Source organism: Tiliqua scincoides, chromosome 3 (assembly GCF_035046505.1).
Source record: "Tiliqua scincoides isolate rTilSci1 chromosome 3, rTilSci1.hap2, whole genome shotgun sequence".
Lineage (NCBI taxonomy): Eukaryota > Metazoa > Chordata > Lepidosauria > Squamata > Scincidae > Tiliqua > Tiliqua scincoides.
The window spans coordinates 226,793,543-226,808,513 of record NC_089823.1 but is presented as its reverse complement, the minus strand read 5'-3'; the positions used below and the strand labels follow the sequence as shown (position 1 = coordinate 226,808,513).

General features: G+C 44.2%; 1 protein-coding gene across 1 annotated transcript in view; it reads left to right on the top strand.

The window, feature by feature from the left end:
• SPATA16 (spermatogenesis associated 16) overlaps positions 1-14,971 on the top strand; it is a 138,168-nt gene that overhangs the window by 107,087 nt on the left and 16,110 nt on the right. The window contains exons 8-9 of the mRNA XM_066622149.1: positions 3,197-3,361; positions 7,342-7,425. Of these exons, the coding sequence (XP_066478246.1) occupies positions 3,197-3,361; positions 7,342-7,425 (249 nt within the window). The remainder of the gene's footprint in view (positions 1-3,196; positions 3,362-7,341; positions 7,426-14,971) is intronic.

The window sequence follows — 14,971 nt, the reverse complement described above, 5'->3', positions numbered from 1 at the left end:
CTCATGGTTTCATGCCCCACTCCATCGCCTGTGGAGGCTTCCCTTTGGCACAAAGCTGCCCGTACCTCCTCCTCTGGGGAGAACCAGGAAGTGACATTACAATGTCATGTGATTGATGTCACTGACTTCTATTTTTGCCTCTGCCCGCATGCATGAGATTTATTTCCTTCCTTCTAAGCCCTGCCCACTTCCCTGACTGCTTTCGTACAATTGCAGGGGAACCAGAGCTTGTTCCATCTGCCAGTGACCCTTTCATTAGCTGATCCTTCCTGTCGACAGTCCATTTTCAGAAACTGTATGCCAAGTTTGTTGCTTACCTGCCTGTTCCCATTTGTCAAGCATTCAGCTCTTTCCTCTGCTAAATCATCCAATTCTGTCAGTCTAAAGCCTCCATTTAAGCTTGCTGTTTACTTAACCTTCACTGTACCAGGATGAGGTGGTTTCAGCTTCATCCTTGGCCACTTTATTATTTTCTTTACCGCTGCTTAGTAGCCTCTTGAACTCCACTGTAGCTCAGGTAATTCTCATCATGCGCTTCAGATCCCCACGGGCTCTTATTGCTGCCAGAAGCAGTTATTTACACCCTTTTTCTGCATTTTTTTGTTGCCACTGAAACGCAACCCCTGACAGCGTTCAACCTACTATAATTCCTTTTTTTCTTAAAGATCAGGATCAGCCTGTAGGTGATTTCTACGTTTTGCTTCTGGCCTGGTACAGCCTTATATAAAATCCAAGTGCCAACTGAGCATTAGTCCAATTTGATTTGGTTAGTGCCATTGTGAAGAGATGCCTGCATTAAAGGCCCAGTTTGATCCCTGGTATACACCACATATTTCCATGAATGCTGGTGCAACAACAGCCCCATTGGCATAGAAGTTCACCCACTGACAGACATGCCATGGTGTTTATGCCCAGTCCTGCACCTTGCTAGTCAGGGCAAGTCCCTTGGCTGGCCTCAAACCTGTCTCACCTGTCTCCAAGCCTCCATATTTGTGCATTGAGCTACCAGCACCACACTTTGCCTTAAGTGCTCTTAAGGCTCCCCTTGTGGTTTGTTCCAGTATCTCCTCTGGAAAAATGATTCCTTCCAGCTTGTAGGTGAAACCACACAGGCTGGATGGAACCTTTGCATGGAGAAGCTATCTGTGTCTGTTTCACATGGCCGCCCTCTTCCAAGGAAGGTAATTTTCTACTTTTGCCCTGCTGTGCTCAGAAATGTATTCCTTGGATGTGTGTATTTGTGTGAGTGGTATGAGGGAACTTGAACCTGGGTGCAGGTAATAATCCCTCTAAGGCAGTGGTTCTCACACATTTAGCACTGGAACCCACTTTTTAGAATGAGAATCTGTCAGGACCCACCGGAAGTGATGTCATGACCGGAAGTGACATCATCAAGCAGGAAAATTTTTAACAATCCTAGGCTTCAATTCTACCCACACTTACCCAGGAGTAAGTCCCACTTACTTATCATTGTTAAAAGAATATACATAGTAACTTGTTAAAAGTACAGATCTGTCACATTTCCCCAAATGCAGTCACATACCATGGGAGCATCAAGTCTAATATATTAAAAATAAACTATTGAAATGAATGGGGACCCACCTGAAACTGGATTGCGACCCACCTAGTGGGTCCCAACCCACAGTTAGAGAAACACTGCTCTAAGGGGGTCTGTGCTGGTGTCCAGATCCCTTTCGCTGCTGCATCAGAGCCCTGCAGCATTTCTGGATGTATGGCGATGATGTCCTATGTCATTGTCAAACTTCTGGAAACGCCAAGGTTCAAGCTGTGTGGGGGTCCACTGCTACATGGAGCCAGCCACTCGCCACTCCGGTGGCAGCCAGTTCATACACTTTGGTGTGTGCCGGAAAACACATTGTACCAATCAAAATGCTCCTTCCAGCAAGCACAATGCACTAGTTTGGACTGAGCCATTAGTGTGGTCTTCTGCCTAGGTGTTCATTGACAAGAAGCATTTTGCATTCAAAATATCATGCCCGCACCTGTAGTTGGATATAGTATAGTCCAGAATTCTTCCTGCTCAGTCTCCCCTCCCCAGCTATATAAGGTGGTTTTAAAGGGATCAAACAATTTTACAGACAATGGATCTATCAATGAATACTATCCATAACCAGCTATATGATGTCTCAATGTGCCTCTGATTGGTAGATGCCAGGAACAAGCAGCAGGCCAGAGCTATTTGCAGACAAAATGAGGACCAGTCAGCAAAACCCAGCTTGAAGAGCAGTACTTTACTATATTCTTGTGTGCTCTAGTACAAAGCTGGCTGCCTGGCACAGGGCTGAGAGGCAGAACCTTTCCTAATATGAGTTCTAGAATATTTGTACATGCCATGAGCACATGCACCTCGCTTTCTTTTTTTCTCCCTCATTCAATTGCCTGGCATAGTTATTTCAGAACCATGTCAGGGCTGTCACAACTTAAATTACAAACCTTGTCCATACACAAACAAGGAATTCCAGGTGTTAGCAGCATATGCCTGGGCTGATGGTCTCAGGTCATTCCTGGATCCTTATGGGAATGGGGAACTCTTCTCACTAGAGGTAACACACACTTATCAGGAGCTTGTCACAAAGGGAGAGTCCTCACTCTGTTTAGCTCACTTCAACCTCTGATTAAATTCCCTGAAGAACTTCCCAGGATAAACGAGTATGCAAACAAGTCTTTAACCAGAAGCAGGCAGCAAGCCCCACTATCTTCGCAACAGAAAAGAGTTTACATTTAGACCCATCCCATGTGTTTCAGGGTCCGTTTCGAATCCTGCAGTTTTCCAGTGTTCCAAGGTTATGCTTAAATACTCTGGATTCCCATTGACTATGTAAAGGCTGCAGAGTTGAATGTATTAGAGGATTTTTTTTCAATCCTAACATTTCAGTGAAACTCTCGCATATATATAAGTGAATTATGGAAATTCCAGACAACAGGAAGAAAAATTACTTGCTTCTTAGCTATCTGTAGTTGGTACTCGCGTATCTATGATAAACATTGCATTTTGTTGTCATTGGTGCTCATGCTCAAGCGGTGGTTTCAAGGGTGTGCGGAAAGGATGTGGTCTACGACAGCATTATCACAGAGGTCCTGCACACATTGACCCTGGTATTAGAAGTGCAAACACTCAAGCTAAGCCTTATCCCACACTCTTGTCTAACCCGTTTGCTTTCCATTACACACCCAGGAGACATTCTGTGCGTGTTCGGGCGTGATAGAGAAGCTGCAGCATGCCAGCCTCCTCGGTCGCTTGCAGCGCCTCAAAGAACAGTCTCAAGTGATCAATCAAGCCGTGGCTGAACTCGCCACCATTCCCTATCTCCAGGACATCAGCCAGCAGGATGCCGAATTGGTAGGCAATTGGGTTTTAATCCTTATTTTGTCCTCGGCAGACAAGAAGGGAGCAGAGTGGAACATGAGTGCGGGTTCTCCTGACACTTTTTTTTTTCTTGTTTTAAAAGGATAGTGATAACTAGTGAAAACTTGTCTGCAGCATTTTGGCAGAGCTGCTGCTGAAAAGAGAGGATGCAAAGGAATCATCCAGAGGCATTATTATATTTAAATGGCCACCTTGCGCCTCTTGAGTGTGAATGTACCATTCTCAATTTTATGTTATCATGAAACAATGGACATTACAAGCAGTGTTACTAGCATTCCATCACATAAATTTCACTGTGCATAGTTAATGAAAGGATAAACAAAAGAAAAACCTGCTAAAATCAAACAGAAAGTTTTGTTCACAATGCGTTCCAATAGTTATAACTGGAGTAAAACTTTAGAGATCAGTCACTAAACAGGCAACAAGTGCATTCTTTACTGTGTTGTGAATGCCATCTCACATCAATGAGAGTGATGCCCTGTGGTTCCCAATCAAACCTTCTAGCCCTGGGGGTGTCAAGCTCATTTCATATAGTGGGCCGAACAGCATTCATGATGCCTGCTGAGGGCCAGAGGCAGTCATTAAGCAGGAAGTGACATCATTAAGCAGATGATGGCCAGAAATAAGCACTTGGTTTTCATATAGAATTAGCTGCGAATGACTTAAAAGAAAATATGCAAATCTTGATCATATTTATTTGGGTGTGTCTAATTATCACATGGGATGCCCTTTCAGCAGTGACACCTCATCACAGCTCAGCAGCTGATGGTGCTGCTGGGAAAGCCCAACTATCACACAAGCTGGATGAAGGGCTTCTGCAGGCCATATTTGGCCTGGGGGCCTTATGTTTGACACCCCTGTTCTAACCCAACATCCTGCAATAGTCCTCTCCCGCCATTTCTCACTAGCAATGGTGATTCAGCAGCACACTTTCTCAGAACATGAGAAAGTTGCACTTGGCTACAATTTCTAATAGGTACTGATAGACCCATTCGCCTCCATGAATTTCCCAATCTCCTTCCAAAATCATCTCCTCCTTCCAAAATCATCTACACTCATTGTTATCGTCACATTTTGTGGAAGAGAATTCCATACATTAATTAAGGCCAAGGTGAAGGTTTTTTGTTCTGAATTCCTTGCTTGCTTTCAGCAAATGCTTCTAATCCTGAAAAAGCTGCCATTGCCCAGTTCTAAGTATATGCTGAAAACATGAGAACTTGTTACTTATTCATCATGTTCCCTGCTTCCTTTTGCTTCAGCCCTGCCTGGTTGGGCTATAGCCTGGTTGGGCTAAAACACTACTATTAGGTGCTTCAACATTGCCCCCTTTTGTTGTAAAAACAACTGCCTTCCCTAGGTGTGTGGGGATAAAGCCAAGGCAGGTGGAGGTAGCACAGAACCTGCTGAGTCAAACGTGCTTACAAGCTCCTGAAATCTCATGATTGGCTAACATAAGAACATAAGAACAGCCCCACTGGATCAGGCCATAGGCCCATCTAGTCCAGCTTCCTGTATCTCACTGCGGCCCACCAAATGCCCCAGGGAGCACACCAGATAACAAGAGACCTCATCCTGGTGCCCTCCCTTGCATCTGGCATTCTGACATAACCCATTTCTAAAATCAGGAGGTTGGGGCTATCAGCTGACTGAATGCAATTTTTCCAGCTTGTTAGCAATCCTATTCAAAACAATAGTCATTACCTAAGAGCTAAACAGAACCTAGGTCAGAAAAGGCCTTCTTGAATTTCCACTTCCAGTAACAACATGGAGTCATTCCCAAGCAAGTTTTGAAAATGATTGTTGCCCTTGCTCATTCATTTGTCTTAACTATTGTGTTCACTAATGTAAAGCAATGGAGCCTTTCCAAGAAGCTCACCTTTGATCCAGACCAGCTTGGGCAAAAACTATTTCACTTATTAAGACTTATACCATAGAAATGTGGGGGTGGAGAGGTTGCCGCTAACTGAGTTTGGTGCTGCCACCCAAATTGCAGCTTCCTCGCAGGAACAGGAAGGTAGGGCAATGTCACTCATATATCAGGAAATGAGGGCAATGTCACTTGCCTGATTCTCCAGGATTAGGACTTACAGTGGCTTAAATTTTGAGATGACTCCACAGGCAACTAGTTTTCGAGAAGACACCCTTGCCTCATGGAAGAGTTTCTTATTCTTCCCATGAGTCTTAGGAATGCCAGGGGGCTCTGCAATTAAAAGGTTGCCTAAAGATCTTGAATAAATGCACTGGTCTCATAACACATTACATAATCCCGGGCTCTGTTACAAACTCAAGCCAGGGGCACTTTTATATTTGCATGCATTTAAATTAATTACTATATGCAAATGAGCAGTGGGCAGTGGATTTCCTCTGGGAGGGATGGCAGCCCAAGTCATACATCACAGCTTAAGAACATGCTGTGAAAACATTACTTAAAACTAGCACTCCCAGCTGCAATGCAATTTCACCTTCTGGAAAACACCATGACCTTCTCACGGGTAGCTTCCAGCAAACCTCCAGAATGTTCACCATGCTTCTATCTTTCTTTATAAAACTTGGCTGAATCGAAAGCTCATAACATATATTCGGTTATGAATATGCTCTTCTGATTCAGTGCATAATTAGATGAGATGCAAGATGTCCACGATCAGGATTTCCCATGTGTGTGTGTGTGTGTGTGTGTGTGTGTGTGTGTGTGTGTGTGTGTGTGTGTGTGTGTGTGTGTTAGTTAACAATAGCATGGCAGGGAGCATATATGATCATGGATGAGGTACTTAGGATGAAGTACTTAGGATGAAGCTAAGATTTTTAAGTCTTTCCTGTGCCATTTTCTCCAAATTAAATTGCTCCCTTCACCACTTTGTTGTTGTTGTTGTTCTGCAGAAGAACCTGTATGTTTTTCCCCTTTGGAGCAAATATTAGTTGTTTTAATTGGTGAGAAAAGGACTAAACCTCCCCTTCCTCAATACTGTGATCCCAATCCATGGCAGGGGCACAGATGTTCTTAATGTATTTTTTAAATCAAAGAAGCATTGATCATGGATTTCCCACATTGCATCTAGTTGTGTCTTCAGAACATTCTCCATTTGCTATTCCCGAAGTTTAAATTATTTGATTTGATGATTTAGGGAAAGGCCTGGGCCAGACCATGCAGAGATTCAGTCAGAAGAGGGTGGGATTTGACCCTTCCCAGTGAAATATAACTCAGGAAGAGGCAGTTGGACCATGGGAGAGGTAGGAGTTCACCTAGATTTTGACAGTGTGTGAACTCGCTCCCCTTTTCCCCGTTGAAAATAAACTATGTGGGGCATCACAGATTGGAGTTGCACATTCATCTTTTTTGGGGTGACCCTGTCAGAAATATTCCCCCTTCCAGACGAGACAGAAGGGGTGAGGTGGTGACACTTCCCCGTACACAAGCAGGCCATTTGGGAGTGGATGATTTTCAGTGTCAAAAGCCAGGGATTAAGAGTGCTCCCAAAAATGACCTCTTTGGTCATTTTTGACCATTTTTGATACTGATCTACAGTGCCCCCCCCCAAGTGGTTGCTGTTGAAAAGAGTCAAAACACACATGCAAGAGATGATGTTTAAAGGCTCATCTACTTTGGCCAAAAATTTGCATAACTTTGGCTGGATCATGTTTCATGTTTATGAAACATAATATCTATAAACTTGCCTGCTACAAAGCAAATATTTCCTGCAATAAACCCATATTCTTAAAATACGTGTGTTCCAGGGGGATTTTTTTTTTCATTGTTGGGTATTATACATCCCACAATAGCAGTGGGAAAACGTGGAATGAGACAAAAAACTGCAATGGCTGTGCTCATTGTGCACACGATGAGCAATAAAATCATCAGCGTACAAATGATTTTTTAATTAGGTTTTAATCTGTGTATTTAGAGAAGTTATTTCTGTGTGAATTCCATTCTGATAATTTTTATCTTGGTGTCACAGCTGCAGTCGCTAATGGCAGATGCCATGGATACCCTCGAAGGAAGGAAAAGTGATAAAGAACGTGTCTGGAATAAAATTCAAAAGGTAAAAATAAAGTTGGTGCTGAGGACTCACAGGCACAGCAGTTGCTGGGAAGGAGAGGTCTGTCTCTGGGTCATATCTGTTCTGAAGGTGCTGGGAAGGCTGGTCTTCATATTGATCGTCTGGAATTTTGTCTTGACAAATCCATGCCCAAGCTGCAAATCTGGAGAAAGTCTTCATTTCTTGCATTGATATGTTCTCATATAGTGAGGCTCAGTGGCATCACTAAGCCAGGGCTGGGGGGGTACATTGCCCCCTGTGTCAGAGTGGTGATTTTCCGCCATCTCCACTGGGGGATGACAGCAATCACCTCAGGTGCTCAGCAAATGCCATGAAATGGGCCAGCCCTCCCTCCTTCCCTCCCATGGCTCCATATGATTCCAATGGAGCTGTTTCCAGGGCCAGGGTCTCACATGTGTGAAGGAGGGGGATGACAACACAGGTGCCAGGGTGATACAATAATGCTGGGGGCATCATTGCATCATGTGGCCTCAGGTACCCACCCACCCCCAAGCTATGCCACTGGTGAGGCTCTCTCTAAGTGATCAAGGTGGCGTGGTCCAGATGATTGCAATTATCGCTGAACATGCACCCATGGCTTTCTATATCACAGAGGTAGGACCATTCTTAGAAAGTTACATCACATAAGTCCACATCACAAGGATCAAGCAGGGAGCAAAGCATCGTTGTGACTTGGTGTGATGCAAAAGGAAGAAGGCATTTGTTGTACACAATGGCACATGATTACCTTGGCTTTCCTAGCAGAACTATGGAAAGAGGCAAATGAAAACAGTGATGAATAGCTGAACAGCCTGAAAAGTTTATTTTTAACATTTCCAAAGACTGCTTTTTTTTCTATGCTTCTTTATATTTACAAAAACAGCATCCTTTCTCTAATTGCAGGTGCATTACACATATTTAAAAATACAGGTGGCAAAGGTATAGGATTCATATAATATACTCTTGAAGAAAAAGCATCCTCATCACACATTATCTCAATAATTCTTACAAACACCCTGCGTTTGTGTCTATTATATTTGTACCCACTTTTGTGTCCATTATATTTGTACCACTGGTTTAGAAGTTACCCCTCCTAATTGGGTAAGAGGCACTTTTTCAAGTGGGTGTCCTCTTTTTAGCAGTGGGAGAGTAACTGGACCTCCTCACCCCAGCAGTGTCTTTTCTAGTGGCTGTCTGCTGATGTTCTTTTGCATCTTTTTAGGTTGTGAGCCCTTTTGGGACAGGGAGCCATTCGTTGTTTGTTTGATTTTCTCTGTAAACCGCTTTGTGAACTTTTCGTTGAAAAGCGGTATATAAATACTGTTAATAATAATAATACCCCACTGCACCCCTACAGCAGAGGGCAGGTATCATCATACTAGAACATTCAGTTCACTTGGTTGGAACTTGGCAGTAAATTTAGGAGAGGCAAAAAGATCTATTTCAGTCAATTAATCTACTGTGTATGGCTCCTAGCACAGGGCAGAACAAGACTGCAGAAGCAGTGGTGAAGCTAGCAGGGGTACAAAGCACTATGTTTTGCAGGGGGCCTCACCGCAATGTGCAAACAGCTCCTCCCCTTCCCCTTTAGAGCCAAAGAGGCTCCATAAGGGACCACTTGCACACTGTACACTGAGGCCCCATAAGGGGCCACTTGCACACTGAGGTGAGGATCTCTGCAGAACTTAGTGCTTTGCACCCCCTCTAGCTACACCACTGCTTAGAAGAGACCCAGGAGTGGCTCTACTTTGTGCCTCTTTCCCTCCTCTTCCTTGTATCAGCTGCTTTAATACAGTGGGGGACATGTGGACATCATTGTGTTGCATGTTGCCTCACTGCCGCAGCCTTGATATCAGATTTGCAAGAAATGGTGGCAAGGCACAAAAATGTACCATAATATAATATTTCATGCTGCATCCAACTACATTTCACAAAGGAATGGGGAACAGGAGGCCCAGAATGTCCATATTAGTTTGGTCAAAATGACTGAGCCACAGTACAACTACTACTTTAGACATAACTACCGCCTGCTTGAATAATAACGTTTTGCTCAGATGACCACATCTGGCCATGTGCAAAGGGTGTGACTGAACTCGCCTCGTAATGCAAGCGGTCATGGATTGAAACTACAGGAAAGCAAAATTCATTAGGCAGACTAGGGGGAAACAGTAAGCCTGTAAGATAAATCAATTCAATCATGGAGGGAAGGAATCTGATTTGGGACTTTATAGCCAGCTTGAGCAGTTTATTAAAAGTGGCCACTGTTGGTACATTGTTGACAGTGCAGTCCTCTACTTCTGAAATTGCATTCTGAGCAGCATACAATATGGGGTCTGCTCTCGGATGCAAGCAAAACAGCAGCTCTGCAGTGCAACAACAGTCCCACTATTATAGCCCCAGTTCTGCTGATGGATGTGCCATTCAGAAAGAGAAATCTGGATGGGAATATGGGAGGGGACACAGACCACCCATTCTTCATAATAGAATCATGGAAACATAGACTTGAAGGGGACAGCCCTTCAGGTATTTGAAGAGTGCTATCATAGCCCCTCTCAGCCTTCACTTCTCCAGGCTGTGCATGTAGAACTGTGCATTTGACTGTCTGCACGTGTTGAGAGATGATAGAACAAAGTTATCTACCAATCCCTATGGGAATCCTCTCCATTCAGGTGTTCTGCACTCAAGACGGGATCATTGCCAAAGTGTTATTAGATATGAAACACGTTTCAATAAATAGCAAACATTTTTATGTTCAGCCAAGTAAGACCCAGGTGTCTTAAGGTAGTCAGAATAGATAACTGTGTTGGTGCAAAGGTATTCAATCACTTTTAAAATAGGTATTCATCCAGGGAGTTCTTTGAGCTAGTATTTCAGGAATGCACCTGTAGTATACATATCTGAATGAGATAAGGAGGTCCCTATGCCATTGCTTTGCTGTCTGGTGTCCCATGATACATGTGCATAAGCAAATAGTTTAGTTTGGGGTTGTTTCTCTTCCTGGAAGCACATGGAGAAAAACAATGCCCTTTTCTATGTGTTTCCTCTCAAGAGACAAACCAAGCAACTGCAAGTGATTTTCACGGTTCCTGTTATTTGATTCTCCCATTTGCCGACAGAGGCAAAAAAGGACTCTTGGGAAATAATACATGTAACATGTGGTGTGTTACTAAGGTAATCAGAGAGATCAGAGTAAATACAAATTAACGAGATCAGGCGTCACTCAAAGCCTTTCTGCTCAGTGATTAATGTACCATTTGTTTGTTCAGACACACAGATGTGTTCCGCCGAAGACAACAGGGTGATGATGCTTGAACCTGCCAGTAGAACTGTGTGCCTTGAGGTTACATCAGCATGTGCAATAATTAATTCAGTCTGAGGTGTAGAGCTGCAGTGCACTTCTGCCCCCAGCCGTAGCATTTTAGAGCACATAACACATTTCACATTTGTTACTTCAGTAATGAAATAACGTTCCTGATTGCTGGTGGCCATGGGGCAAAGCCTGGTACCTCATGGTCACTATTGGACCCCCACAGTGCCCCTACCTGTCCCCTGATGGGGAAGTGGGCACCACCACTACCAATGATATCAAGGGTTCAGATGTCAACCTGACCAATTGGGTCCTCTGATGGATGCAGCAGTGCCTGACCCCTATAGCATAGCTATGGGGGGGCAGTAAGTATTGCAGGTGCCACAATGTGCTGAATAACCAGTGATACTGCCCAGATTGGTCCCAACTGCAAGGGAGAGGGGCCAGTTACATGGTCCATTGTGGCACCTGCAATACTTACTGCACTGTCCCCCATAGCTACACTACTGCCTGACTCAACCAACCCTTGATGCCACCATGATCTCAGTAATCCTTGCAGAAATCTGCAGCAATCTTGCAGTAAGTTAGGTCAGTATTCTTATCCACCTATTGCAGCAGACCATTAGCCAGAAATTTGTGATGAGTGGATGGGTGTATGGGTTGGTAGGGATGAAATCAGTGCAAAGCAGCCTTTTGCCTAAGAACCTGAATATAGATAGCCTGATATGGATAAACTCTCATTGTATTAAATATTAACTAAACTGTTTTACTACTGCTTGTCCTTTGCCCTCAGTGGCTGATATACTGATAGGTTAACTTCTTACTGAGCAATTAGACAGAACACTGTCTGCATGCTTCTCCGTGAATAACAAGGTCAGGAACTGACTTTTTAAAAAACAAAACAGAGCAGAACATTCAGAGAAGCGGTCAGGAGTCCCTCTGAGAGGGGCAAGTCCCTACAGGCTTTCCTGTGGCTATGATACAGTCGCACAGATAAGGGAATGACCAGTTTGTGACAGTCAAAATTGGAACTGAGGATTTCATTCCACCCATTCCTTAGCTGCTATGCATCTTGAACACATTGTGTGATTAATGGATTGTAGACAGACATCCCAATTCAAGGACGCTGTTTTTCCAAAATGAATGCATCAATTTACAGTCACTAATGCCAGTGCTGTCTGTTTTGCTCTGTCTGTCTGTCATATTTTCTAAATATGGAAGCCTAGTGGAACAAGGGAAACAAGTGGAAACAATTTGGAAAACAAGGGAAAATTTGGTCAAAACTCTTCTCCCTGATACTTATTCTCTATTTATAGGGTTTGGGGTGTGCATAACCTGTTGTTTCCAGACTGCTCTCTGTTTTTCTGCACATTTAATCGGTCTCCAGCAACAGTCCACTGGATCAAACTGACTTTGGCGTCTTATAAATGTGTGAGGACATGGCTCTCTGCCATTTGTTCCTGCAACATTTGCCTGCCTTCCCAAATCCAGGTTCACTCTTTTGTCATTATTGCGAGCGCGTTAATTTACACATGTTGGAAAATAACCACCATTGAAGCCTGCACAATTAGTGTTAAACGAAGAGTGCCAATACTGTTAGCCCCACCAATGAAGTTGGGCTGCCGCAACACAAGCAGCTGTTGGGCCTAATGAATAACATTCAGAATAACGGCTGCAGTGCTTGTTTTCCAAACAGCTGAAAAGGGGCTGACAGTATTCCTATGAGTGCACCCCACTCTTTAGAGGCATTTGTATTCCCAGGCACCCAGAAGTTCACAGGAAGCAAACCACAGATACAAACTGTCTGTGGAACTCCTTGCCGCAGGATGTGGTGACGGCATCCAGCCTGGATGCCTTTAAAAGGGGATTGGACAAGTTTCTGGAGGAAAAATCCATTATGGGTTACAAGTCATGATGTGTATGTGCAACCTCCTGATTTTAGAAATGGGCTATGTCAGATGCAAGGGAGGGCACCAGGATGCAGGTCTCTTATTATCAGGTGTGCTCCCTGGGGCATTTGGTGGGCCGCTGTGAGATACAGGAAGCTGGACTAGATGGGCCTATGGCCTGATCCAGTGGGGCTGTTCTTATGTTCTTAACTACAATTCCCAGGAAGCCTTGCAGGTCTCTTGTTATCTGGTGTGCTCCCTGGGGCATTTGGTGGGCCGCTGTGAGGTACAGGAAGCTGGACTAGATGGGCCTATGGCCTGATCCAGTGGGGCTGTTCTTATGTACTGCCCAGTTTTTGTACAGGAAGGAGCTGCTTGGCAGAAAGGAAATAGCACAGGCTGCTGATGTGTTGTTTCTACTGTTTGCAAGGATGTTCCACTCATTGGTCATAGTAAGAATTTGATGCGCTGAGCTGGGAACCCAGTAGGTAGAGGTGTTGTTCTTAAATGTATTTATTTTTTAATTTTTTTTTTTTTTTTTTTTTTTGCAGATTTTGTTTTTTCCCCAAGGAAGAAAAGTAGGGTGATGTGTTTTTAGTCCAGATTCACATTTTTATAAATTATAATTGCTTTAAAAAGTGCACTAAGTAGGTGATATAGAGCGCAATCCTAACAGGGCGTTAGGCACTTCTGCGGGGAGAACGGAGCGGCTTCAAGCTGCTCCACTCTCCTCGAACTTGTACTCAAGAGGTGGCACAAATCTGAGGAGACCCATTGGGGCCAGCAGCCCTTACCCAGAGGTAAGGGGAAATGTTTCCCCTTACTTCTGGCTGAGCTGCCTATGGCCCCTAACCTACACTGAATACAGCGCAAGCCTCCTGGCTTGTCTGTTCCAGCGCAGGATAGGATTGTGCCCATAGGTGGTATAGTGTCAGCAGATACAGCCGCAGTCTTTAGCCATGCCCCCCAGTCCCGCCCATACAGCCTACAGTGACCAATTTTTCTACAGATTTTGGGGGGTTTTTTGTTTGTTTCACAAAAACGAGAAGTGAAGAAAGCAGTGATATGATGTGCTTTTAATTTGCTAACACTAAAATATCACACCTCTACCAATAGACCTGGTTATCCTTGCCATCTAGCCAAGGAGACTCCTCTTCATCCATCTCTGCCTTTGGACCCTTGTGGTTCATTTGCTTGGCACCATCAAGGAAATCCATTCTGCCACTGCAAGCATTTCCTGTGTCTTTTGTTCTTTCAAAAGCAGCAGCATCACCAATCCAGAGGCTAGATTACAAAAAGCGCAACATCGAAATTAAGCAAAACAGGAAGAACATGAAAGGACGTGGAGGGAAGTAGGTGGGCTTCGCGCCTGAAGAGACAAGTACATTTATGGGTCAGCTAAATTAACTAGAATCAAGTTCTAAAGCTGAATTTCGAACTCCTGCAGATACCATGTGATTTGGCTCCTTTCTTGCATTTTGGAAATTTCTGGCATTCGTTTAATGAATGGAAAGGGAGACTGGACCTGACCAGCATATCCTCCCACAATTCTCAGAACAAAATAGAGACACACTTGTAACACATCCGCTCCCACATCAGGGTCTACTCCCCACCACTTTCGCATATTACCAAAGGCTCTGCGTGTTATTGTAACTTGCTTTGCAATAGCCTGCCTTTGACCGATCTAAGGATGTTTATCCTTTGTGTCAAAGATCTATGAGAAAACATAATTATCATGCCACATAAGCAAGAATTCAAAATATGCCCTAAGAAATGCAGGGTATGGAATGGCAGGATGTGCACTTATGTGGATGTGTACAGAGACAAACTCGTGCAAGGAAAGCGCCCTACAGGTAGACCACAGCTGCGATACAAGGACATCTGCAAGAGGGATCTGAAGGCCTTAGGAGTGGACCTCAACAGGTGGGAAACCTTGGCCTCTGAGCGGCCTGCTTGGAGGCAGGCTGTGCAGCATGGCCTTTCCCAGTTTGAAGAGACACTTAGCCAACAGACTGAGGCAAATAGGCAAAGAAGGAAGGCCCATAGCCAGGGAGACAGACCAGGGACACACTACACTTGCTCCCAGTGTGGAAGGGATTGTCACTTCCGAATCGGCCTTTTCAGCCACACTAGATGCTGTGCCAGAACCACCATCCAGAGCACGATACCATAGTCTTTCAAGACTGAAGGTTGCCAACTACTACAGAGACAAAATGCATCCAACCACCCCACTTTCTAGAGAACATGGGAAAGGATCCAAACCCTGAAGGATGGCAAATCAAACAGACAAACATGAAAGAATGAATCAATCAAACAAACAAACAACACTTTTGATGAGAATAAGATATTCTGG